At 62.4% G+C, this 25,442-nt stretch overlaps 1 protein-coding gene across 1 annotated transcript in view; it reads left to right on the top strand.

The window, feature by feature from the left end:
* MYO15A (myosin XVA) overlaps positions 1 to 22,526 on the top strand; it is a 43,155-nt gene extending 20,629 nt beyond the window's left edge. The window contains exons 30-65 of the mRNA XM_072938540.1: positions 1,034 to 1,215; positions 1,507 to 1,579; positions 1,773 to 1,964; positions 2,198 to 2,358; positions 2,465 to 2,559; positions 3,063 to 3,183; positions 3,380 to 3,447; positions 3,521 to 3,598; positions 3,753 to 3,933; positions 4,014 to 4,146; positions 4,464 to 4,569; positions 4,701 to 4,773; positions 5,709 to 5,830; positions 5,961 to 6,020; positions 6,460 to 6,535; positions 6,816 to 6,931; positions 7,051 to 7,169; positions 8,161 to 8,302; positions 8,743 to 8,854; positions 8,939 to 9,013; positions 9,341 to 9,519; positions 9,996 to 10,111; positions 10,352 to 10,424; positions 10,841 to 10,913; positions 11,130 to 11,203; positions 11,375 to 11,457; positions 12,825 to 12,955; positions 13,898 to 13,992; positions 14,180 to 14,257; positions 14,591 to 14,687; positions 16,345 to 16,505; positions 17,368 to 17,501; positions 18,113 to 18,246; positions 18,556 to 18,689; positions 19,139 to 19,279; positions 22,287 to 22,526. Coding sequence (XP_072794641.1) covers positions 1,034 to 1,215; positions 1,507 to 1,579; positions 1,773 to 1,964; positions 2,198 to 2,358; positions 2,465 to 2,559; positions 3,063 to 3,183; positions 3,380 to 3,447; positions 3,521 to 3,598; positions 3,753 to 3,933; positions 4,014 to 4,146; positions 4,464 to 4,569; positions 4,701 to 4,773; positions 5,709 to 5,830; positions 5,961 to 6,020; positions 6,460 to 6,535; positions 6,816 to 6,931; positions 7,051 to 7,169; positions 8,161 to 8,302; positions 8,743 to 8,854; positions 8,939 to 9,013; positions 9,341 to 9,519; positions 9,996 to 10,111; positions 10,352 to 10,424; positions 10,841 to 10,913; positions 11,130 to 11,203; positions 11,375 to 11,457; positions 12,825 to 12,955; positions 13,898 to 13,992; positions 14,180 to 14,257; positions 14,591 to 14,687; positions 16,345 to 16,505; positions 17,368 to 17,501; positions 18,113 to 18,246; positions 18,556 to 18,689; positions 19,139 to 19,279; positions 22,287 to 22,388 — 4,090 coding nt within the window. The 3' untranslated portion in view covers positions 22,389 to 22,526. The remainder of the gene's footprint in view (positions 1 to 1,033; positions 1,216 to 1,506; positions 1,580 to 1,772; positions 1,965 to 2,197; positions 2,359 to 2,464; positions 2,560 to 3,062; positions 3,184 to 3,379; positions 3,448 to 3,520; positions 3,599 to 3,752; positions 3,934 to 4,013; positions 4,147 to 4,463; positions 4,570 to 4,700; positions 4,774 to 5,708; positions 5,831 to 5,960; positions 6,021 to 6,459; positions 6,536 to 6,815; positions 6,932 to 7,050; positions 7,170 to 8,160; positions 8,303 to 8,742; positions 8,855 to 8,938; positions 9,014 to 9,340; positions 9,520 to 9,995; positions 10,112 to 10,351; positions 10,425 to 10,840; positions 10,914 to 11,129; positions 11,204 to 11,374; positions 11,458 to 12,824; positions 12,956 to 13,897; positions 13,993 to 14,179; positions 14,258 to 14,590; positions 14,688 to 16,344; positions 16,506 to 17,367; positions 17,502 to 18,112; positions 18,247 to 18,555; positions 18,690 to 19,138; positions 19,280 to 22,286) is intronic.
* The last annotated feature ends 2,916 nt before the right edge of the window (positions 22,527 to 25,442 follow it).

The following is a 25,442-nucleotide window of genomic DNA, read 5'->3' as shown; positions in this document are numbered from 1 at the left end:
GGTGGTCAGGAGTGCAGGCCCTGACAGTCTGTATCCAAATGAGCTGGGTGACCTTGGGCAAGTTACTTAACATCTCTGAGCCTGAGTTTCCTCACCTATAAAATGGGGATGAGAAGAGTACCTGCTCCATAGGCTGTGTGAGGATTAAACGGCAAACATGTGTGAAGTGCCTAGAACAGAGACAGGCGCGCGGTGTGTGCTCCGTGAGGGTAGCAACACCCTGGTGGCGATAAGATGGTGGTGGTGATGTCACCCTGCTGTGTGGTAAGGATGACTTCAGGAAAAGAGCTCAAGCAGGCCCTGGGCGTGAATCCTAGCTCTGCCACTGACTTGCTGTGTGACCTGGGGCATATCATTGCCCTTCTCTGAACATCTCTTACCTGTGACTTGGGGATGGTAACAGGACCCACCCTACGGGGTGGCTGTGAGTTGCAGAGGGTACAGAGCTCCCCCCGGATCACGTGCAGGAGGGCAGCTCCTTGGCCAGTCTTGTGAACCTGCCGAGGGTAGGGCCACCACCTGCCCATCCGGCTTCCTGCGGCCGCTGCCCGAGGTTCCCCCTTGCAGCTGCTGCCCGAGGTTCCCCCTTGCAGCTGCTGTGGGCCGGCCCTTAGTGGGTGGGAGGGGCGGGGATCAGGCTGGCTGGTCCTGGTTCGGATTGCACCCTCACAGCCATCTCTTCTGTGGACGAGAACTTGGGGGCAGCCTCGGAGAGGGCAGGTAGTCACCCAGGGCTGCCTGGTGAGAGAACCGAGTCTCCGGGGTCCGGGTCTCTGTCCATGCCCTGCTCAGACCCCACCCTTTTGATGACGTGTTGCTCCAACAAGCTTGGGTGGGCCAAGCTATGACCTCTTCGGCCAGTCCTTGGACCGCTGTGCTAACTTGAGACACTCCGGGCACCCTGGACCCTTTCAGCCAGGCTCTGGCGCCCTGGGCTGGCCTGGGCCTCCCTTGCGCAGGCCTCGGGGCCTTCCCTCACGCCCACCCGCCGGCCTCGGCTCCCTCTTCCTCCGGTGCCCACTCCTCCCCTCAGGTTTGTGTCTGATCATGGGCGGGATGGCTTCCAGGCCGTGTGTCAGCATCGCCTCATGCAGGCCATGGGCCGGGCCCAGCAGCAGGGCTCCAGGGCTGCCCGCACCTTCCCTCCCAGCCAGCTCGAGTGGACGGCTGCCCAGGAGAAGGCCGGCATGGCGCTTGACGTGGGCTGCCTCAACGGTGAGCGCCTTCCCTCCCTGCCTGCCCCTCCCTCCCCCTCCATTGGGGACAGCTGGAGGTAGCAGAGGCCAGTAGCTCTGGGGTTAGGAGAAGCCCAGGAGGCTCTGGAGCTGGGAGGGGCCTGCTGGATGGAGCCCTGGAGAGAGGCCGGTGTGGGGGTGTGGGGCCAGGCCTGGAATGGGGGAGTGGAGCCAGGGCAGCGAGGATGTGAGTTCGGGGACGGGGGAGCGGGAGGCTTGGCCCACAGACACTCCTGCTCTGGGCTGAGCCCCACCCCTGCTGCCGCCCCAGGTGACCAGTTCTCCTGCCCGGTGCACTCCTGGAGTACGGGGGAAGAGGTGGCTGGAGACATTCTGAGGCACAGGTTGGCTTCTGGAATGCCCGATCCAGTGCACCCTTGTGCACCTGGGTTGGGGGGGTGGGCAGGAGGGCAGATCCCCCAGAGTCCCATAGGGTTCACTCTGGTCATGGTGGTGTCTGGCTCACATCCCCGGGCCTCCCTGGGCGGTCCTCTTGGCTCTCTTCCTCATTTCCATCCCTCTGTGTGCTGTCACCAGGGGGCTGACGGATGGCTGGCGGGGCTGGACGGTGGCCATGAAGAATGGGGTCCAGTGGGCAGAGCTGGCGGGCCATGACTACGTGCTGGACCTGGTGTCGGACCTAGAGCTGCTCAGGGACTTCCCGCGACAGAAGTCCTACTTCATTGTGGGTGCAGAGGAGCCCACGGCTGGCAAGGGAGGCCCCAGAGTGTAGGTGACTCCCTGGGCCCCTCGGACAGACGGCCTCTCATGCACAAGGCTTCCCTCCCGGTTGCTGGGAGAGGCTGTGTGCATTCTGAATTTAGCTTCAAGGTTCTCGTGGGGGTGAGGCTCAGCACGGGTCCTGCCTCTAAAGGGAGGGAGTCGGCCACTTCCAGGGCAAAGAGGATTGGGAAAGGTGGTCTCTCTGCGGGTCACTGCTCCATGTTTCCCTTTCCCCACAGGCTGTTCGGGGACAGCTGGGACTCGGAGGAGGAGGCGCCTGCTAGGCCACAGCCCCAGGGGCATGTGCCCCAAGTGGCTGACTCTGATGGGTACTGCAGTCACAAGGAGGATGGTACAAATGGGGAGACTGAGGCCCAGAGAGGGACAGCGACCCACCAAGGTCAACCAGCAGTGGCAGCTGTCTCTGGTGGGAGGGAGCCTGGGGCTAGGGATGGTGGTCAGCAGGAGAAAAGAACTCGACTCTCGTGTCCCCCCACCCTCACCAGACTCGGACAGCCTTGGAGAGCCCGCTGTGCCCCACAAGGGGCTGGACTGCTACCTGGACAGCCTCTTCAGCCCTGTGCTGTCCTATGGGGACGCGGTAGGGATGCGGCGGGGCATCCATGGACCACGGGCCCAGCACGTGCACACTGAGTTACACACTGGCAGGGCGACAGGGGCCTCTCACAGCCAGGGCCATGGGGTGGCGTGTTCGGTTTGGGTCTCTGCTGGGGGCCAGACGAAGGGTGAGAGTGTCCCCACAGCTGGAGGTGCTCCTGCTGGACACGGAAGGGCCCACGGCTGGAAGTCCAGGACCCTCCCCCCACCCCATGGCCCCCTTGCTCACTCCAGGAACTCCCAGGAGCCCCTCCATGGCAGGACGTGTGGCCCTGAGCAGGGCGCAGCCCCTTTGAACCTCAGTTCACTCCTCTGTGAAAGGGGGTGGGAGGACCGATTTGGGTGCAGAGGCTGGGCACATGGCAGATGCTGCCAGGGGAGGCCTTGGGATGGAGGCGGAGGCGGTGGCGGTGTCAGGTGCCTGTTGCCTTGGAACCTGGGGAACACGGCATTGAGGCGGTCACTTGAGCCACCTACTGCCCCCAGGACCTGGAGAAGCCAACGGCCATGGCCTGTCGCATGAAAGGGGGCAGCCAGCCTGGCGGGGGTGGCAGCAGCAGCACCAACGGCACCACCGGGAGACCTCCAGAGCCCAAGCCAAAGCCAAGTCAGTGCCTGCCCCCGGATGGGTCCCAGGGTCGGGCAAAGGGGCCCCGTGGTTCTCAGGGCTCCTTCGGACCTAGAGCAGAGGCCGCCTCGGGAGTGGGGGGAGGGTGAGCCAGTGGGGGGCGGGGGGTAAGGAGTTCCCATTTCTCCCGTTGCCCCCACCTCTGGATCCACGCCTCCTGACCCGGCGCCCGTAGTTCCAGGCCTGGACGCCTCCACGTTGGCTCTGCAGCAAGCCTTCATCCACAAGCAAGCCGTGCTGCTGGTGAGTGCCTGGGGGCTCCCCAGGGGTGGGGGCCGAGCCGGGCCGCCGGGTCACCGCCGCTGCCTCTCCCCAGGCCCGGGAGATGGCCCTGCAGGCCATGGCGTTGCAGCAGCCGCCCCTGAGGCCCGCGCCCAGGCCCTTGCCCCCAGAGGTGAGCCTGGCCCCCCGGTGAGTGCTGGGCTCCCCTCGGGCGTCGCGTACCTCTCTGAGTCAGGAGCCCCACAGCCCCTCCCGGGCAGACCTGGGGTCCCTGAGAGCAGACTGGTGTGTCCCAGGAAGCCCACCTCACACGCTGCTCTCCACAGAAACCTCTGGCGCTGGAGGCTCGGCCCAAGTTCGTAGGCACGGGACCCCCGGCCAAGCCCGTGCTCCTGCGCTCCGCTCCGAAGCCCGCAGCCCCTGCCCCTCTGGCCAAGGCCCCGAGGCCCCCCACCAAGCCCGTGGCTGCCCCCATTCTAGCTCAGGGCAGGGCTTCTCCGGAAACCAGTGAGTGTCCTATCCCAGCTGGGGGCTTCCCGGGACGGGGCTGGGAGTGAGGCCTCACCCTGTCCCCTGCCTGGCCACAGCGTCACCCTGCCCAGAGCTGGTTCGGTCCTCGACCCTCAACTCGGAGCACTTCCCGCAGCCCACGCAGCAGATCAAGAACATCGTCAGGCAGTACCAGCAGCCGCCCCGGGGAGGCCGGCCCGAGGCACTCAGGTCAGCCTGCCCACCCCAGCCCTCCAGCCTGGCCTCCTCGCAGGCCTGTGTGCCCAGCGTCCGTGTGACCATCATCTGGGTTAGCAGCGCACCCCAACCCCGGCAAACTTCAGGGAGGGAGTCTGTTCACGCAGATGGTCCAGACGCGTTCCCCGGGCAGAGGGAGGCTCAGACTGCTGTCTAGGTTGTGCTGTGTGAGCCCACGCCTGTCTCTGGTCCTTTCTGGGTCCTCATTTGTAGTGATGGGGTAGGGGGAGAAGTTCCCTATTGCGAGAGTTTGTGGCTGGAAGAAGGAGACTCAGTGTCCAACCCAGCAGGAAGGACGGCGGGAGGGTCTTTGTGAAGCAGCCAGACCCCCACGAGGAGGCCCTGAGGATCCTGAAGGGGCAGATGAGCCAAGCGGCAGCGGCACCTGGCCCCCTGGTGAGGGCAGAGTCTGGCGGGGCCCAGGCAGAGCGGGGGGCCAGTGGGGCCTCTGGGGGAGCCTCCGATGCAGCTGCCCTGTAAGCTGTGGCCCTGCTGCCCCCTGAGCACTTGCTTTCGGGTGGGGACAGGTGCCCCGAGAGGCCGTGGCCCTGATGAAGCCTGTGACCAGCACACCAAGGCAGTCCCCGGGGCCTACTCCAGGTAAGGGCTGGGACGGGGGATGGGGGCAAGAGGGCAGGTGTCCAAGCATATGATTGTGAGCACAGGTGAGTCTCGGTCTGCATGAGCGTGGTGTGTGTGTCCGCGTCCGGGCCCGTGTGGACCTGCTGTGTGGACGTTTGTGTAATTGTATCAGCACTTACATAACGCTAATTTCAGGCCAGGCTCACCCTGCCTTTACTAAATCCTCACTAAGACCCTTCAACATGGGACCATTTGTGCCTGAAGATGTTACAGACAGGGAGACAGGCACAGAGAGGTTAAGTCACTTGCTTGAGATCACACAGCTCAAAAGTGTCAGACCAGGGATATAAACCCAGGCCTCCTGGTGTCACAGTTGGAGCCCTAACCCTGCTTCAAGGCTGCCATGGTGATCCTAGCAAATAATCAGCTCACATCATGTCCCCACCACAACGCTGCTGTGGCTCCTGGGGTAAACTCCAGACTCCTCCCCTATGGCCCAGGAATCCTCCCCAACCTCGTCTCCTCCCACTCTCCCTTAGCACACCCTCTTCCTCACTGTTTCTGGGACACACCAAGCTCATTCCTGCCTCAGGGCCTTTGCCCTTGCTGTTCCCTCTGCCTAGAATGCTCACCTGGCCCCTGCTCATCACTCGGTTCTCAAACATCACCTCCTCAGAGAGGCCTCTCCACCCACCCACACTGATGGCCCCTCAGGGCCCAGCCCCAGACTTCCCTAAGTCCCCCAGTTTAATTTCCACCCCGGCTGCCAGCACCAAGAGCTCTGTCCATTCTGAGTGGTCTGCTGTGTCCTCACCTGCCAGAGGACTCAACTCCAGCAGTGCCTGGTCTCTGCGCTCACCGCTTGGCCCGGACGCCCTGGGTCTCTGTGTGGGGTGAAGGGCTGGGTGTGCCTGCGTGCTCAGGCCCGCTCCTGCCTGGCTCTGCCTCCCCAGCGCTGCCCTCAAGGTCCCTGGAGCCCGACGAGGACCCTGTGCAGACACGGCTGCACCGCCTCCTCAACCCTGACTTCTATGGCTACCAGGACGCCCCCTGGCGGATCTTCCTGCGCAAAGAGGTGCCTGGAGCCAGGCAGGGGTGGGTGGGGCAGTGGACCTGGTCGAGGCAAGCCCAGCTGGGGCAGAGCCAGTGGGGCTGCACTGGAGAGGGGCTTCCAGGAGGTCCTCACCAGAGCCCCGCCCCCACAGGTGTTCTACCCCAAGGACAGCTACAGCCACCCTGTGCAGCTAGACCTCCTGTTCAGACAGGTGAGGGCCTCCTTCCCCTCTGCCCCGAGGACTCAGCAGGGCAGTGGGCACTTAGACTAGCTGTCTGCAGATCCTCCTTCTGCTTCTGCACCCTCGGAGTTGGGGTCCCAGACCACAGCGAGGACAGGAGGCCGTCCTGCCGAGTCCCCCAGCGTGGACAGTGTCGACGTACCCACAGTCCACATAGTAGCCAGACGTACAGTTGGTCTGAGCTGGGCGGGGCCCGGGGGTCCAGCCCAAGCCCCACCATGTACATCAGAAAACTAAGACTGGGGAGGCGAGGAGAAAGGAGAGCGTGCTGTAAGTGGGGTCTGACTCGCACACGTGACCCCCCTGCGGTGTGGAGGGGACCCCCGTTCCCAGTCACCCTAGAACAGCCCTGCCTGGGTTCCCGACTGGGGGAGTCCCACAGGCTGCCCGCATCACGGTTCACCCACAGATCCTGCACGACACGTTCTCCGAGGCCTGCCTGCGCATCTCCGAGGAGGAGAGGCTCAAGATGAAAGCTCTGTTTGGTACCACGGAGGAGGGAGGGACGTCCATGCGGCCTCCCAGCCCCATCTGCCTCCCAGACGCCCCTCCCCACTCCACTCTGGGCCTCTCCCGTTGCTGGGCTGCAGGTCTAAGTTGGGCTCTGCCTGACTGGCTGTGGCCCAGCTGTCTTTCTGTCTTTGGCCATCAGTTTCCCAGTGTGGACACTGGGCGCGATACCTTCTTGCTGAATGTCAACCTCCCTCCCTGCAAAGTGGGTTGGCAGGGGAGGGGGAGGGTCCTGACCCGACCTGTGTCCCTCAGCCCAGAACCAGCTGGACACACAGCAGCCGCTGGTGACGGAGAGCGTGAAGCGGGCTGTGGTCAGCACCGCGCGCGACAGCTGGGAGGTCTATTTCTCCCGCCTCTTCCCCGCCACGGTGAGAGCCCCGCCCGCCCCCTCCCCGCCCACGGCGCGAGCCCCGCCCGCCCCCTCCCCGCCCAGGGGCTCTAGGGATGAGGTTGGAAGGCCCTAACATGCCTCTCTTCCCCACCGCAGGGCAGCGTGGGCACCGGGGTGCAGATCCTGGCTGTGTCTCACACGGGCATCAAACTCCTGCGGATGGTCAAGGGCACCCGCACGGCCAGCGGGCAGCTGCGGGTCCTGCGCACGTACAGGTGACCGCAGACGGCGGGGGCGGGGCTGGCCAGACACTGGGCGCACTGACGTCAGCGTTTCCTCACCGACTTTTCCCGTAGCCAGTGACTGAGTACAGTGGGCCCTCCGTATCTGCGGTTCCACATCCACAGTTCAACCCATCGTGGGTGGCAAATATTCAGAAAAACAATTCCATGAAGTTCCAAAAAGCAAAATTGGAATCTGCTGTGCACCAGCGACTGTTTACATAGTATTTACGTTGAGTTTAGAGATTACAAGTTACCTAGGTGGTTGAAAGTATTTGCGTGCACGTGTGCAAGTTATATGCAAGTACTAGGGACTTGAGCACCTGTGCATTTGGGAGCCCTCGATGGGCCCTGGAACCCCCTGGATACTGAGGGATGGCTGGACCTACCATGTGCCGGGTTGTACCAAGCTCTTGAATCAAGCCCACCTTGGGGGTGGGGAAACAGGCTCAGAGAGGGAGGGTGCTTGTCTCAGGTCACACAGCCAGGAAGTGGGTGAGCTGGGAGCCCACCACCGCAGCCCTGCCCTCACCGAGCTCACTGTGCAGGGTGGGGGGCCGACTGCACTCTGAGCAGCCAAGTTCAGATGCAGCCTGGAAGGGAAGGGTGCTTCCGGAGTCCCCGGCCCCGCTCCCAGCAGCTGTGTATAACAGCACAGGAATAGAGCCTCACTCACCAATAGGTGAAAGCTCTTTGCCTCAAAAGATGGAAACAATTTGCTCACTGAGTGGGAGAGATTTGTGTGGGCAAAATCTGGAAGGTTGGACTAAGAGAAGAAAACCAAAAAAAAGGCAAAAGATCGGGGGGAGCTGGAAGGTGCGGGTTCACAGGGTGGGGCACCGCACTGCAGCTGCAGACGAGGGGTCTGGAGGCCGGGATGCTCCCCGGGTCCTGGGGCAGGGCAGCGGAGAAGGAGCAGCATGGCTGTGGGGAGCATGCCCCTCTGGCCCAGGGTCCTGCCCTCATGCCCCATCCCCTCCCCCAGCTTTGCAGATATCCTGTTTGTGACTATCCCCTCCCAGAACATGCTGGAGTTCAACTTGGCTAGCGAGAAGGTCATCCTGTTCTCTGCCCGAGCTCACCAGGTCAAGACCCTGGTGGACGACTTCATCCTGGAGCTGAAGAAGGTTAAGGCCTCCTACCGACACCCCCAGCAGGGCGAGGGCCCAGCACCGGGCGCTCCCACCCCGGATGTGCCAGCCACACCTGCCTAGGAAGCGCGGATGTGCGCGTGTCCGGGGCTCTGCCCTCACCCGGGGTGCTCTTCCACCAGCCTGCTCCTCCAGAATCCTGTACTCACACCTCAAGGTGTCCCAGCACCTCCTCCGGGCTCCACAGCAGGCAGCGGCATTCCTCCCATTCAGCCGGGGCTGCACTGCCCAGTTCAGTGGCACCGTCCCCCAACCCCCCACTCCTTGTAGAACGGAGCCCCAGGCCTGGAGCAGGCACAGCCCTGCGTCAGGCCCAGCATGTCCCTGTCCCTGATGGATCCGGGAGGAATGGCTGCTGTGGGAGGGGCAGTGGGGGGATCGGACTGCAGCCCTCACCCGGCCCCTGGCTGATCCAGGGCTCAGACTATGTGGTGGCTGTGAGGAACTTCCTGCCCGAGGACCCCACGCTACTGGCCTTCCACAAGGGCGACATTATTCACCTGCAGCCCCTGGAGCCTCCTCGAGTGGGTCAGCGCTGCGGGACCGGGTGGGTCCCCAGGCGGAGGTGGGGCGGGGGCCTCCCCGACAATGCTGATGGAGCCTGGCCTGCAGGCTATAGCGCTGGGTGCGTGGTCGGCAAGAAGGTCGTGTACCTGGAGGAGCTGCGGCGTCGAGGCCCCGACTTCGGTGGGCACCCTGGGAACCCAAACAGGGCAGATGCACAGTGGGGGTTCTGGTGCCCTGAAGGGCCTGGCCTGGCTGCAGCTCCCAAGGGGGCCATCCAGCCCAGCCCTTCGCCTGCACGTCTGGCTAAAGGGTCTCCGAGGGTCAAGCTGCGCTGTGTTCTTTTCTGCCACCTGTCCCACTGAGGGAGGGAGGGCCTTCCCTCCGCTGAGCCTGGGTCCTCTTCTGTAGCTGGCTCCGAGGCAGACCTGCCTCACAGAGAGGTGTCTCTGGGCCCCGAGTTCCCAGATGAGCCCCTCCTGCTGCTCAGAGCCCTTCCCCGCCCCCTAGGCTGGAGGTTTGGGACCATCCATGGGCGCGTGGGCCGCTTCCCTTCTGAGCTGGTGCAGCCCGCAGCCGCCCCTGACTTCCTGCAGCTGCCCACCGAGCCAGGCCGGGGCCGTGCTGCTGCCGTGGCCGCTGCCGTGGCCTCGGCCGCTGCTGCACAGGAGGTGGGCCGCAGGAGGGAGGTGAGAGCGCAGGGCCAGACCGAGGGGCGGGCACAGCAAAGGGGTCAGCCTGACTGGTATGGAGGGGAGCGGGGTCAGCCGGGGTGGGCCATCCTGGGGCCAGGCGACTTTCTAGGGCCAAGCAGACGTGTGACCCGCAAGATTTAACCAGAGGTGGCTGGAGGTGTGGCCAGTGGGTAGGGAGGATGGGGGTTCAGTGGAAGGGTTGTGACCAGGCCAAGGTGGGCAGGACCAGCCTATGCCGGCAAGAAGGTGAAGTCCTCCTGGGAAGGGGTGGGGCCTGGTGGGTGATGCCAGCCGATTCCCGTGGCTCGCAGCTCGCCAGGGCAGAAGGAGAGAAAGGAGGGAGGGGCCAGGTCAGTGGGCCAGGCACTGGGGAGCAATGGAGGCAGCCTGAGAGGGTCTGGCACAGTCAGCCAGGGGCTGCCCTGGGTCAGCTCTGACCGGGTGGGCTGTGGCAGATGGCCCTCTTGCAGGGTCCCCCAATCCAGGCTGGTTCCGCTGACTGCGGGGAGGACGGCCTGGCTTTCCCACCGTACACAATGCTGGAGTTCGCCCAGAAGTATTTCCGAGACCCTCAGAGGAGACCTCAGTGAGTGGAGGCCCCACCCCTCATCCCCACCCTGGGGAGGGCCTTCTTGCAGCCGCCCAGGCAGGGAGGCCCCAGTTCTGGTGGCGGGGTGAGAAACCACCCAGAGGTGAGACCCGCCTGCGGCCTCCACTCTGAGCCTTCCTGCCCAGTGGCTGACAGTGGGACAGGTACACGCGTGAGAAGGGGATGCAGCCAAAGGCTCGGAGCAAGACAGGTCCGAAGCGTCCATTCCTGTTGCAGGGATGGCCTAAGGCTGAAACCCAAGGAGGGTCGGGAATCCAGAACTTTGGAGGACTTGCTTTGTTTCACCAAGGTCTCCAGCCCCAGGCCCCAGGTTCCCCGTGATTAAATGGTGATATGAAAGCCCCTCCGGGCCAGCCTTGCCCTCAGCGAGATCCCCTCCTTCCTGCTCTCAGCACCCTGGGGCCTGGATTCCTCCCAGGGGCAGCATCTTCCCCAGTGTCTGGCCTGACTGCCTTTTGGTGGTGTGGACCCTCATGTCCTAAGAGAGGAAACACCACATGGGTTTACCTTGCACTCCCCTCCTGACCCAGCCCCTCCCCTGTCACAGGCCCCTCCCCTCCTGACCCAGCCCCTCCCCTGTCACAGGCCCCTCCCCTCCTGACCCAGCCCCTCCCCTGTCACAGGCCCCTCCCCTCCTGACCCAGCCCCTCCCCCGTCACAGGCTCCTCCCCTCCTGACCAGCCCCTTCCCCCCCCACCCCCGCAGACCCCGCTCAAGGACTCCCTCATCGAGCTCAGCGACAGCAGCCTCAACAAGATGGCCACAGACATGTTTCTAGGTGTGGGGGTGGGGCTGTGGCCAGGGGGGACCCGGCAATGTGTGACCTCTGCTCACCACCACTGCTGCCCTCAACTCAGACGTGGGGCCCCTCAAGAGAGGAGGAACCCCCGCTCCCCGGCGACTGCTCTCCAGGAGGGGCCCAACTCCAGGGTCCCCTGAGGTGGGCGGGCAGCTGGGGTTCTGGTGGCCTGAGTGGGACAGGTGTTTCCTCCAGCTGTGATGCGGTTCATGGGGGATGCCCCGCTGAAAGGCCAGAGTGAACTGGACGTGCTTTGCACCCTCCTGAAGGTCAGTCCCCTCTCTGCTCTGTGACTCAGTTCCCCCATCTGTCAGCCAGACTTGCAGGACTCTGGGGTGGGAAGCTTCTTGTGTGACCCAGAGAAGAGCGCGTCCCCCTGGTGCCTGGGGAAGGGACACCAGGCCTGTTCTTACGTGTGGCGTGGGCCTGCCCTCCTACAGCTGTGCAGGGACCACGAGGTCATGCGGGACGAGTGTTACTGCCAAGTCGTGAAGCAGATCACAGACAACACCAGCACCAAGCCGTGAGTGGGCTTCACCTTTCCCTTCTTCCCTTCCCCCGTGTCCATGCTCCAGGAGGGACCAGGTCAGCCTCCCACCTCCCAGCCCATCCTCCCCGGTTCTCTTCCTTTCATCCTTTTCCTCTCTCAGTAGGCAGAGCACATGTATTTGAAATTGCTTGGTTGGGACAATCCGTTTTTGGTCTCTGAGCTTAAGTTTCCTCGTCTGTAAAATGCACTGATAAGGTGTAAGTCCAGGTTCTTGGCTGCAAGTGACGGAAACCCCATTCTAGCTGGTTTAAGCAAAAGAGGGTTCAGGTAATGGGACTTCAGGCATAGCTGGATCCAGGGTCATCAGAAAGCAGAATTTCCCTAAATCCTTTCCATGCTTTCCTCTGTGTTGATATCATTTCCAAGCAATATATTCCATAGATTGGCAAAATGGTAGCTCTAGAGAGACATTTCTCAGCTCAGCAATCCCAGGGAGAGCAAGACTGACCCAATGTTTGCAGCAGAAATCCCCAAGTCCAGTCTTCCTGGCCTGACTTGGTCACGTGCCCATCCCTGAGCCAACCACAATGGTTGGAGGATAAAGAGCTCTGACTGACTAGACCTGGGTCATATTCCTGTCCCCAGACCAATCGTCATAGCCAGAGGGAGGCTGAATTTTAATTGGCCAGACCTGGCTCCCATGCCCATCTCTAAACCAATCACAGTGGCCAGGGGCTGCAGTGTTCTCATTGTCCATTCCTGGCTGTGGTACCCAGCTCCAAACCACAGGGAGCTGGGGAGGGGTGGGTGGTTTCCCAAAGGAAGCCCAAGTGCTGTCTGCAGACACCAGAGGTCCCTACAAGTGAAACCCTCACTCTAGGGCAGCTTGAAGGTGAACTTCCATGTCTCACACATGACCAGCACATGGCAGGGACCCAAAATGTGTGCTGCTCTTGTTATCCCTGGGCCACCCTCCTGTCCACTTGGTCTCGTCCCCCAGGAATTTCAGAACCACTCAGCGCATCCTCCTGCCCTTCTCACCCGGCCTTACCTGTCACTACCTCTGCACAAGGTCTCCCTGGCTCCTCCTTCAAGGACCTTCACTGAGCAGCCTCTCCAGGGAGATCCTACCAGAGAAGGCTGGCTTCCTTGTGCACATTGTTCATACCACCAGCCTCATCCCTGTCCCTCCCCACCTCCCACCCTGGACTCCCAATAGAACACACCTTCTGCCTGGCTCTGGGACCCATCCACCCTACTCTCACAGGGCAGGGAGGGGCATCCTCAGAAGACAGGAGCTGCTTGAGAGCCAGAGGCCTCCAGCCCAGTCGCAGGAGACCCCTGGCATGGCAGTGTAGTGCAGTGGCCACCTGCAACGAAGGCCCTTTGTGTCCTCACAGGGACAGCTGCCAGCGAGGCTGGAGGCTGCTGTACATCGTGGCTGCCTACCACAGCTGCTCTGAGGTCCTCCAGCCACACCTCATTCGCTTTCTCCAAGACGTGAGCCGGACCCCAGGCCTGCCCTTCCAGGGTGAGGGGCCAGCAAGGAGGGACTAGGGCCAAGGGCAGACGGCAGGTGGCTGGGCAATGTTTACTGACACTTGGGGAGGTCCTATGGGGCTGACCTAACGGGCAGGATGGCATATCAGGGGAGGCTTCCTAGAGGAGGTGTTGCTCTGGGTAGTGAGCACATGGGAGGGGTTTCCAGGTGGGCTGAGTAGCAGGAGTAAAGGCCCAGAGGTGGAGATGTGTGACATGTGGGAGAGGAGGACAGTGGGTGGCAAGGCCCTGCTTCCTGGGGTCTTCCGGAAACAACAAGGGTCTCGAGTGGGTCCAGGTGGGGAACTCCCAAGGATGGTGTCAGGGCCTCAGCCTTTTCCCATTGGAGTCCAGGGAAAGGGGTCACTCCTCAGCCTCACTCACCGCCTTGTTTCCAGAGAGACCCCTGGGTCCCCCTGAGAAAGAGGCCAGGGCCTCTGTGGCCACCACAGCAGCCATGGTGGAGACAGGGCGCTCACACTCTCTGCCTCTGAGTCCTCCTCTGACTCAGTTAACAAACTTGCCTGGACTCAGAGGTGCAGACTCAGCTCCAGGGATGGCAGCAGCACGTGCCCAGAGCAGGGTGAGGGCTTTGCGTAGCCGGAGACACAGGGAAACAGATGGAGGGTCTTCTGCACGGGCCCCTGGGTAAGGTGGGGGGTAGTGAGGGTCCCAGCTGGCGGGGCACAGTCGCACCACCACAGCCACACAGCCTGTTGCAGGGAGCGTGCAGGCCTTAAGCACGTGAGACGTTGGTTCGAATCCAGCTTTTATACTCTGGCTCCTGATCTTGGGCAAATCACTGCCGTCTGAACTGCCTCCCTAACACTGAAGGGGGAGCAAACACCCACCCCAGTGGGCTCAGGGCTGGGGCCAGAGGAGCCCCTTCCTCCGCTGCCCACCCTGGATGAGGCGCTGACTCCCGTCTCTGCAGGGATCGCCAAGGCCTGTGAGCAGAACCTGCAGAAAACCTTGCACTTTGGTGGCCGCCGCGAGCTCCCAAGCAGCATGGAGCTCCAGGCCATGTTGGTGAGTTGGGGTGGGAGTCGAGAGGGACGGCCCCCCAGGGACCCCGTTGCATGTCAGGCCCCATGTACACGTGAGCCGGTGCGTGCCTGCGCCTGGCCGGGGCCTCCCGCGGCAGGAACAGCGGCTGGCCCAGATCCCGGGGCCCAACCCGTCCCGTCTTCCCGTCTTCCCTCTCCTTCCTGTCCAGGCGGGCCGCAGTTCCAAGAGGCAGCTCTTTCTTCTCCCCGGAGGCCTCGAGCGCCATCTGAAAATCAAAACATGCACCGTAAGTGAGGGAACGCCTCCAGCGGGCATACCCTCCACCCCTCCGTCTCTCCAGGGCTGGCCCCAGGGTGCTCAGCTCCCCCAGCTCCCCCACAGCCCTGCAGGGCAGGATTTATTCTCAGAGGAGCAGAAGGCGCCTTGGGGAGGTGGGGCCTCCAGCGTGAGGTCACACTGCAGATCAGAGACGATGGCCGGCTCCGAACCTGAGTCTCTCAGACACCAAAAGCTGGGCCCCTTCCCTGCGAGAGGCTGACTCCCAGAGGCTGCCGGGACCCTGGCCTCTGCAGGGTGCTTGGGTGGGCTCAGGGGCAGCCTCCCTCTTCCCTCCCCGCAGGTGGCCCTGGACGTGGTGGAGGAGATCTGTGCTGAGATGGCTCTGATGCGCCCCGAGGCCTTTGACGAGTATGTCATCTTTGTTGTCACCAACCGAGGTGAGTGGCCAAAGGACGGGGCGTGCCGGGCTCACGCCCCCACCCCACCTGTAAGGCCCAGGCCAGATGCCCCTTCCCCCAGGAAGCCCCTCGGCCCACATGGAGGGGCCTCTCCGTGCACCGAGCACCCCCAGCCCTGCTTCCGCCCATCTGTCCCCCCTGCTTCATTTTCTGTGTTTGTCTGGCCTAGCAGGCTGCAAGCTCGTGGAAGACAGGGCCCTCTCTGGGCCTCTCTCTGCCCCTCGGGGCCTGCTCAGTGCTTCCCTTCATGCCACTCCTGGAGCCCACGAGCACAAATCCTTTTTCCTGCCTCTTATGCCTCATAGTGGCCATCAGAGCCCCCCACCTGCCCTGGTCTCACCAGGCCCTGCTCAGTGTCACCAAACCCTTTCCACCTGCAGCCTGAGACCCTGGTCCTGCCACCAGCTGGTCAGCTCCACCCACCTCCTGCAGTTAGCCTGCGGCTGCCTCAGCTCTGAGCCACCTGCCCTCGGCCCTGCTTGCCCGACGTCCAGCCAAGACACAGGGCAGGGGAAGGTGGTAACAAAATGGTCCAAATAACAGAATTTATGTCCCAGGCACGGGTGGAAGTCCCTAATCCTGTAACCTGACTTCATCCCCACCACTGTGCTGCGAGATGAGACTCACTCTTCCCGCTAGCAGATGGGAACACTGAGGCCCAGGGAGGCGGTATTCGTCTCCTGTTGCTGCTGCCAAAACAAATCACCTCATGCTTAGTGCCTCATAACAACACACGTTTATCATCCTTACGGTTCTGAAGGTCAGAGTCCGGAGATCAGCGTCCTCAGGGCTGGCTCCTGGAGGCTCTAGGAAGGGGTCTGTTTCCCGGCCTTTTGCAGCTTCTGGAGACTGCCCCGTGCCTTGGCTCGGGGCGCCTCCCCCACCCTCAGAGCCGAAAGTGCAGTGCCTTCCCGTTGCCCGCTCTTTGATCTCCCTGACTCCTTCTCACAAGGACCCTTGAGACCACACTGGGTCCACCTGGGTGACCCGGGATACTCTCCCCATCCCACAGTCCTTCACTTAGTCACCTTCCAGTCCCTTCTGCCACGAGGCGGCGCGTTCGCAGGTTCTGGGGATGAGGGCGCCGGCATCTGTGGGGAGGGGCCGTGACTCAGCCCGCCACGGGGGCCGGGGCTCGCCCAAGGCCACACGGTTGGGATTTGGACCCGGACAGTCTGGCCAGTCCGGGGACGTGTATTACCCTGCCACCCTCTTTTTGGTAAAATCTTACTGAAGGTGTGGGGTGGGGAGCAGGGGTGTCAGTGCAGGAGGTGGACACTGAAGCCTCTCGTGCAGGCTGAGGCCCGCTCGGTGCCGGGCCCCGTGCTCCCCGTCCCCCCGAAGGACGCCTGCAGAGAGGCTCCCACCAGGTCTCCTGAGTGCGGCCTGCTGTGCTTGTCCTTGTCCCCAGCCTGCTCCGGGAAGGGCTGGGCCTTCTCTGCACGTGGGCCAGGGCGCGTCCCCAGGCCTGGGTGGGCCACAGCTTTGAGTTGGTGTTATCCCCACCTGTGTCATCAACGTCCACAAACAGGGCGCCTGTCCCGTAAGCGTGCGCTCCATTACCGAGGTCACCGTGTCCCAGAGCGGGGAGGGTCCTGACATGCGTGTCCCCACCAGCCGTCCTGGCTCCCCACAGGCCAGCACGTGTGCCCGCTTAGCCGCCGCGCCTATATCCTGGACGTGGCCTCAGAGATGGAGCAGGTGGACGGTGGCTACAGGCTGTGGTTCCGGCGTGTGCTCTGGGATCAGCCACTCAAGTTCGAGAATGAGCTATACGTGACCATGCACTACAACCAGGTCAGCTCCTGGGCTGCTCGGAGGCTCTGGGACCTTCCAGGCTCCCCTGGGCCTGTGACCCCACAGCTTTGACATTTGAGGCCTTCGCGGTTCGGGCCTCGCTGACACTTCTACACCGAGGCCTCTGCTCCCTGCCTGGTCGCAGAGCCATCCAACGCCGCCGTGGCCCTCACTTGCTAATAAGCAGGGCCTCCTCAAGGCATCGCTCCATCCGGCCTGCCCCTCCGGTGTCTCCGCTTCTCTGAGTCCTCCCGGTGAGGCTGCCCGGATGGCATCTCTCCACGAGGCCCTCTGACCTCCTTCCTCCTGCTCCCCTCCTGCGCTGAGCTTGGCCTGTCCCTTGCTCAAAGGCTTTGCGTGGCCACATCATTTTTGTCTTGAGGTCACTCCCCTTTGAGACTCGGTCCTCTAGGTTGGGGTCATGGAGTTTACAAAATCTGGTTCTCCCTCCTGCGCTGACATTTGTGGACGTGCTTGGACAGAGAGCGCGTGTTTCTCTGAATCTGGTGCCAAAGCTTCAGCAATTCTGAGTCCAAATACAGTCACTTAGCTCTCGCAGCCTGTGGGCCAGCAGCCCCGTGGGGATGTGTTGAGATGCGGCCCCAAGTCCCGCACACAGCAGCGTGAGTGCTGGCTCTTCCCCGGTCTTGTGGGAACTCCCACGTGGCTTCCAGGCCGCAGTCCCATGGCCCAGCCTCACATGCCTGTGCCAGTGTTCCCCAAAGCCCGGGAAAGTGATGGGCTACCTACCCCCCGAAGTGAGTGGGACTGGCACCATTAAATGTCTGTGTGTGTGCCTCTCCTGGGTGGAGGCGTGAGCAGAGGCCCGCCTGCAGCCCCCGACCTGCATGCTGCCCCGCAGGTGCTGCCCGACTACCTGAAGGGCCTCTTCAGCAGTGTGCCGGCCGGCCGGCCCAGCGAGCAGCAGCTGCAGCAGGTGTCCAAGCTGGCTGCGCTGCAGCACCGGGCCAAGGACCACTTCTACCTGCCCACCGTGTGAGCACCTGCCTGCCTGCCTGCCAGCCCCCTCCCCCGCCCTGCTGCCCTGAAGGCCTGGCCAAGATGGGCCTACGTCCCCAGCTCGCCATGTGAGCTAGGCCCCTGCCTCTGGGCATAACAGGTGCCTTCCGGCTGGTACTGAGTGCATGGCAAGTTTAGATAAAAAGCTTCCAGGACACACGTGTTGGGAGAATGGGACAGGCGGGGGTGATGGCGCTGGGGGCCAGCCTGGAGCCCGTGTTCTCTGCCCCTGCTCTGCCCGGCCGCGGGTGGTGGCTTTGCTGTTTACCCCACCGTGCTCTTCTCACCCTTCTGGCCTGGGCTTCTCCCTGGGCCACGGCTGCAGAGGACAAAGCCACCTTGGGTTCAGGCCTCAGCCTGACTCACTCAATCACCATGTGATCCTGGACTAGTCGATGACCTTTTCAGAGCCTACGTTCCCTCCTCCACAAACAGGGCCTAGTGTTCCCACCAGTGGTTACTGAGCGCCTTCTGTATGCTCAGTGCTGTGCTCACCCACCTTCACCCTGTCCACGTGCCCCAGCGTTCAGCTGTGCAGGTTTTGCACAACCCTCAACTGCACTCAGGCCGGCTCTCCCCTCCTCCAGGCGGGAGATCCAGGAGTACATCCCAGCCCGGCTCTACCACACCAAAGCCGGCTCCACTTGGCAAAGCCTGGTCAGCCAGCATCGGCAGCAGACGCAGGCACTCAGCCCCCACCAGGCCCGCGCCCAGTTTCTGGGTAAGAATCCAGGGCTGGGGGAGAATCATGGGGGGCTTTGCTGGGCAGGGTGGGGATGGAGGCACCTTTTTCTTTGTATGAAGCCATTTTCGGTGCTGTCTAAGGCCCCACTGAGGTCCAGGTGGCCCTGGGCAGACGGCCAGGAAAAGGCAGCTGGGCTGGGATGGAGGGCAGCTAAGGTGGGATGCTGGACAGGAGGGGACCCGGCCTGGGGGCTGGTGTGCTGGGTGCAGCTGAGGGAGGACTCGGGCTGCAGGGCTGGGCCCTGGCCGTCCCTGAGGAGCCCTGGTCACCTGCTCCCCTCACCAGGCCTCCTCAGTGCCTCACCCACGTTTGGCTCCTCCTTCTTCTTCGTCCAGAGCTGCAGTAGCCTGGCCGTGCCGGCTCCCTGCATCCTGGCCGTCAACCAGAACGGCCTCAGCTTCCTCAGCACCGAGACCCATGTGAGTGGTGTCAGCCTGGTGCCGTCCCCCTCCTCACCCCTGAGCCCTGGGAGGGTGAGACGTGCAGCTCCCGCACTCGCCCCGTGTGCTCTGCGTTTGCTCCTGGGACCAGAAGGAGCCCCAGACTAAGAGGGGCAGGTGCTGAGAAGAGCAGCTTCGACGTGAAAGTCAGGGCGCCATTGGCGTGTCCTGAACCTCTGGGTCCCAAGTATTTAGAACAGTGCTTGGCATGCTACACACGCATGCAGCAGCGTTTGTGGAATCAGTTTCACAGGTGAGAAACTGTGGTCCAGAGAGGTAGAGCCACTTGCTCCAGGTCACACGGCAGGTCACGGGGGAACGAGTACTCAGACTGGCGTGTTCTGCCTCCTGCTGCTCTGATCTCCAGGAGAGGGTGTGGGTGGGCAGGACAGTCCCACCCACAAGCCTGTGTATCCCAATGACCCCAGGAGCTGATAGTGAAGTTCCCCCTGAAGGAGATCCAGTCGACGTGGACCCAGCGACCCACGGCCAGCTCCAGCTATCCCTACGTGGAGATCGCACTGGGGGACGTGGCTGCCCAGCGTACCATGCAGCTGCAGCTGGAGCAGGTGGGTCACCCAGCCCCCTCACTCCCTCATTCCATTCATCAGGCTCTTCTTTGGGCCTGGCTCTGAGACAGGTCAGGTCCTGGTCACACCCCAGGGAGCACCCCGGCCACTGCAGGGGACAGAACCAACCCAACACCGCACAGAACTGCGGGTCATTAGGGCAGCCTCCCATGGAAGCATCTTGGCGGTGGGATCATGGGGAGGGGAGGACCCAGGTTGTTTGCAGAATAGTGAGAACAGGGGCATGGGAGGTCTTGAGGGGCCTTGAATATAAAGCTGAGAATCTGGGGCTTCCCCCTGTGGGCACTCGGGAGCCATAGAAGGTTGGTGAGAGGGCAAGGACGCAGGGAAATTGAGGACGTTCACCTGGGCTGAGGTTCAGAGGGTGGATTGTGGGGCCTGGGATTGAGGGTGTGGCGAGCAGGGTCCCTAGGTGACAGGGAAACTGAGGTCCACATGCTCTGTGCCTCCTCATATTTGCAGCAACTGTGTCTGTACCTTAAATGCTATGGCCAACCTCTGGGTCAGGCAAGTCCAGTTCTCCCAGCCCTCAGGGATGGGGCAGGACCAGAGTTCTCACCCCCTTGGAGAGAGGGGATGGAGGTCCAGAGAAGGGACAGAATCAGTGCTAGGCCCCTACGTCTGCCCTGGCCAGCCCCCCACACCCCCTCAAGGTCTGGGCCCAGGACCACTGCCCACACCAGGGCCCGTCTTGGAGGGGCTGCTACCCGCTGGCAGGAGAGAGGGGCTCCATCTGCCCAGCCCACCTCTGAGGGACAGGCCAGAACAGGGCCCCTCAGGCACCTGTGCCCCTTGGAGAACCCACCACTGGGGACCAGTCTGCTTCCCACTGCACCCCAGTCCTGCTCCTGCTGGGGTCACCCCAATCTCAGCCTTCCCTGTGGCTCAGCCTGCTGCCCAGAACCGCCACTCTGAGCTCCCACGCAGCAGACTCGCCACCTCGAGCCCGCCTGTCCGCTGCTGCTTGGGCTCCTTTTCCTGACCCCTCCCTTGGACAGACCTTTTAACCGTTGCTGTGTCTCACCCTCTCCCTCAGCACCCTCCCTGGCTCCGAGGCTTCCAAAGCCAGCTCTGCTGAGACACCCCCATATTTCTGTCTCCTGCCCTGACCCCCTCAGCATCGCCCTTGGAGACCAACGGGCTCTACACTTACCTCCCCCAACCCCGGAGCCCTTCCCCTCCTTGCCCCTCTCTTCCTACCACTGTGGCTGCCACTCACCCCCTCCCCTTGGCTCGCTTGCCCCCATCCCTGCCCTAGACCCCATGCACTCGCTGTCCCCTGGCCCTGGGCCGCTCTTCCCTGGCATCATGGGGCTCCCTCTCTCCCTCCCTTTATTTGGGTTTCAGCACAGGCATCCCCTCCTTCTAGAAGCCTCCCCTGAACCTTCTCCTTGCTAACCACTCTCTCTGCCTCAGGAGCCCCCATCTGGCTTGGAAACCACTTAGTTATGTGTTCCCATGTTTCTGTCTTCCCACTAGAATGTCAGCCCCAAGAGAGCAGGGCTGTGCCCACCTTGTCCACATTGTGTCCATAGCACAGTGCCCAGCATGTAGCCAGGCTCAAGTGGGCGGACGGATGGAGGGACAAATGGATGGATGCAGGAGGAGGAGGAGGAGGAGGCGTTTGCAGCGCCCGCCGCCCTCACCTTTTTATGCTGCCGACTCTGCTCTGCCTCGGGCACGTGTGTATGGAGGACACATTTATCTATTAGTTCATTAATTTACTAGTTCTTCCAACATGTAGCCAGTGAGCATCGCTACATGGTAGGCTCTGCACTAGCTGTAGGGATACCAGAGACCCCCCCTTAGCCCTGGCCCTCACAGAGCCTCAGGTCTCATGGGGGAGATGGATATCAAAGACTCTCCAGTAAACTGTGATCAGAGCTGGGAGGGTGTGCTTGAGCTATCTGGGAGGTAAATCAGGGAGGGCTTCCAGGAAGAGGTGACATCTGAGTGCAGCAGTGATGCTGGGTCCCCATCCTGCCCACCTCTGACAGGCAACCCTGCTTCCTGCTGAGCCCCCGTTTCCACAGCTGTCAGGTGATTCCCAGTGAGGCCTGGAGCACTGCAGAGTGTGGGTAGGAGGATGGGCTGGAGGACCACTGGAGGGGAGGAGCCCTAACACACACACACATGCACACACGCTCTGCTCTGATCTCATTAGCTGAGGGGGCTCCTGGGGTGGGGCAGACACAGCTGACCTCAGCAAAGAGCACTTCAGAGTGTGGCCTTAGGTTCAAGCCCCACCATCTGCCAGCTGTGAGGTCTGGGGCTGCACGGCTCTAGCCTCAGTTTCTTCATTGGTGGAGGGGGTTCTCAGAGCATCTGCCTCAGAGGGACATTGTGGGGACCAAGAGGGACAGGACACGGGAGGCCTTGGGACAATGCCTGGTGCATGGCTGCTGCCCAGGAAGCACTGTCCTCATTATTTCTGCCCTCTCAGAGCAGCCCCCCAGCCCCCGGAAATTCCTGGGGAGCTCCAACACTGGCTGTGGTCTGAGAACCATTCTCATGGACTGATATTGCCCAGTTCCCCACTGCCTGCCCCCACCCCCTACCCCAGGCAGGAGCCCTGAGGTTGGATCACAGCTTATTCTAGGCTGTGGGTACCCGGTGGTAACCATGGCAACACATAGTTAGAAACCACTTACTGATGGGACTTTTTTTTTTAATGGAGGTACTGGGGACTAATTAAACCTCAAGGGTTTATATGTAGACTCTCATAGCATCTTCACCACAGCCCTGTGAGGCAGGCCCTGGTAAACTGAGATCCCACAGGTGAGGCCACTGAGGCTCAGAGACGTGCGGTCACAGGTCACATGCAGCAGAGCCCACAGATGCACTTGCTCACCCCTCTGCCTATAACCCAGCATTCCGCTTCCAGCTGCTCCTCCCAGGGCCCCGGGGGAGTTGAGGACGAGAGAGGTGGCTCACCCCAGGTGAAAGCTGGGAAGTGTCAGGAGGGTGTGGACTCTGTCTCCTGCAGGGCCTGGAGCTGTGTCGAGTGGTGGCTGTGCATGTGGAGAACCTGCTCAGTGCCCGGGAGAAGAGGCTCACGCTGCCTCCCAGCGAGATCACACTGCTCTGACCTGGCCTCTCCAGCTCCCTCTACGGAAGCCTTGCTGTGTGACCCCAGGGGAGTTACTGGGCCAGAACCTGAGGGGAGACCAGGAGGCAGTAGGTGGAGGGCCCCAAGTCCCCAGGAACCAGAGAAGACCGATCCAGAGTTGGGATGGAATTGCAGCTTGCAGACTTGAGTCAGATAGCAGGAAGAACTTCCAAAGGCTGGCGGGGGGGCCTCCTGCCATGGCCCTGCCCTGACTCCTGCCTGCAGCAGGGAAGCTCCACACCAGTAGCCTAGAGGAACTGAACTTGACTTCGATTTCCGTGGGAGCTGATGTTGGGATCCGCTCCATCTCCACGTCCTGGCTGCTCACATGTCCTCCTCGGGTGCCCCCAGCACTGCCCCTCAGCTTGGATTTGTGGCCCTTGGTCATTTCTGTGCAAATAAAAGGTAGGCCTGGCAGTTTTTCCAGTTGTTGAGTGACTGGAAAACAAACCTGAGGGAGGAAGCAGGAGTTGGGAGGCCTAGTTGTGCCCCTAATCAGAGCTTCCAGCAGAGACATCTGTCTTTCCCTTTTACCTGCAGACCCTTTCCCCCAACCCCAGGTCCCCGTCACTGGACGGGCCACACAAGGTTTGAGAGTGGTATAGTGGAGGGAGAGAGGTGTTTCGTGTCAGCAGCTTGGGCGGGGGGAGAAATCTGGGAAAGGGCTTCCCACCAAATGGGATATTGGGCTTGGGTTTTGAAGGATGAGTAGGAACTTGCTAGAAATAGATGAAGGGAGAGGGAAATGAGCATTCTAAACAGAGAAAGCAGTGAGTGGAGAGGCCTTTGGGGATTCAGTATGCAAGTGGGCAGTGGAGGGAGGCCCCAGCAGCTGGAGTGCAGGGAGCTGACTGCCTTCGGGGCCCCGGCCACATCCTGGCCGGCCTGCAGAACTGTGAGGTGGGTAGTGCCTGCGGGCTCAGCGTGGGAGGACCAGAATGCCAGGACTTCTGGATTTCAGGACCTGGGCCTTGAGGCATAAGGCTCATGTCTTAGCAGCCGTCCTGGGGACTCAGTGGTGGTGTCAGCAAGTTGAGCCCTCGTCAGAGGTAACAACCCCCAGGAGGCAGAGCGGGAAGACTCGGGGGTGGCAGGAGGGTCGGAACCCGCTGTGTCCCCCAGACCCAGGAAGAAAGGAACTCCAGGTGGACGAAGGGAGGTCCAGAGGAGAAGGAACCGGGCCCTGGGGTTCCCGGCCTAGCATGGGGTGAGAACAGTACAGGAAAAACATCTGGAAGGCCTGGGAGCCTGAAACAGTCCTGCCATGTCTTCATGGGGAACTGAGGCCCCCAGAGGTGAAGCGAGTAACCATTAGTTGGTTTAACCAAAGTTCAAATGCAGGCAGGCTGGCTCCAAGGTCCTGCCGCCTCTCACCAAGGGTCGAGGCTCCGAGCAAGGGAACGCCTCTGAGGCGGTGTCTGATGGGAGAGGCTGTTTATCCCTGGAGAGGAGGTAACTCCCCTGTTTGCCTGGGGCAGGGGATGGGGGCCGAGCTGGCTCCATGGGGGCCTCTGGGAGGACTTTCTGATCACTGAGGTAGCGAGCTCCAGGTCAACAGGTGTGTGAGCAGAGTTGGATTTCCTGTGTTGGAGGGGAGTTTAGAGGTGGGCACTGGGATTCTGAAGGGCCTGAGCCCTCATAGCCAAACTGCAAATATGCAGGCAAGGGGGCCCTGTCCAGGCGTTTGCACGTTGTGGCCGGGGCAGGACTGGGGCCAGAGCGCCAGCCTTGCCTACAGACCACCTTCTCATCACCTGCAGCCTTCCACCACCAGCACGAGCAGCACCGCTCCAGGCTGGGTCTGAAAAGGGCAAGAGGCAGTTCAGTACAGGCTTCACACCTGTCCCATTTACCCCTTGACCTGCTACTGCTGCTTCTTGGAAGGGAGGGTCCCCTGGCAGGGAGCGTGGGGGAAGTGGTAGGTCCCAGGTGTCCAGACTTCCCCACCCCACAGGCTGTGCTGGCCTGGCCTTGCCCAGTCACCACACAACCACCCCCACCTCCCGTTAGGGACTGGTAGGACCCTCAGTTTACGGTGTGCAAACAGGCCCTGACTCGAGGCTGGCCGTCCTCTCTGCCTAACGTACAGGACTTCGTCTCATCCTCGCCGCCACCGTACGCGGCGGGCACTAATGTTATTCCCGTTTTACGGACCGCAAGGCCGAGCTGCCGCGCGGGGAAGTCACTCGCCCAGGGTCGTACGGCCTGTCGGGAGGTCGACATTCAACCCAAGTCCGCCGGGTGCCGGGGTCCGGAGCGCAGGCCCCGGCGAGCTGGGGTGGGGTGGACAGGGCGCGGAGGCACACTGGTCCCGAGCTCCACGGCCAGGGAGGCGAGGCCGCGGAACCCGACATGCATTTCATCTCACTGAGAACCTGGGGAGGCGGCTAGGAAGGCGCGAGCTGAGCCTCCCGCGATCTCAGGGAAGGAGACGGTGGGAGGGCCAGGAGGTACGACCGCGCGTGCAGCCCGGCGGTCAGGCGGGGCCGGGGGTCTGAACAAAGGCTCGGGCGCCGGGCAGGGCGAGTGCCCGGCCCCCGGCTCCCCTGCCGTCGGGAGGCGCCTGGCCGACGAGGGCCGCGCACGCGCCGCCGCCGGGACGTGACTCGGGGAACGTCCACGCCGGGCGGCGGCGGCGGCAGCTGGGCGGCGTTGGCGGCCGCGGCCGCCGGGCACGGGGCTGGGCCGGGGTCTCTCGGCCTCGGAGTCTGAGCGTTCTCTTGCGCACTGAGGGTTTCCTTCGGTCTGGTCTCCACTCAGGCACTCACTTAGCCACCCGCTCACCCTTCAGGGGTCCTCGCCGCCCGCCCCGCAGCTAATTAGGTGACGGATGCAGTCACCAAGGCGACTGCCGGATTGACAGACATGCGCGCCGACCAGCTTCCGGAAGCTGCCGTCTGGGCCCGCCCGGCGCGTGGCCGGTGGCCCAATGACAGAAGCGGAAGCGCCAAAGGGGCGGTAACAGGGCAGTCTAGGTTGTGGCGGTTCCTCGGTGATTGCGCGCTGGGGGCTGAGGCGATTTCGGGCATTCAG

Source organism: Vicugna pacos, chromosome 16, assembly GCF_048564905.1.
Source record: "Vicugna pacos chromosome 16, VicPac4, whole genome shotgun sequence".
NCBI lineage: Eukaryota > Metazoa > Chordata > Mammalia > Artiodactyla > Camelidae > Vicugna > Vicugna pacos.
Note: the sequence above shows the minus strand (reverse complement) of the source record. Positions and strands in the feature narration are given on the sequence as shown.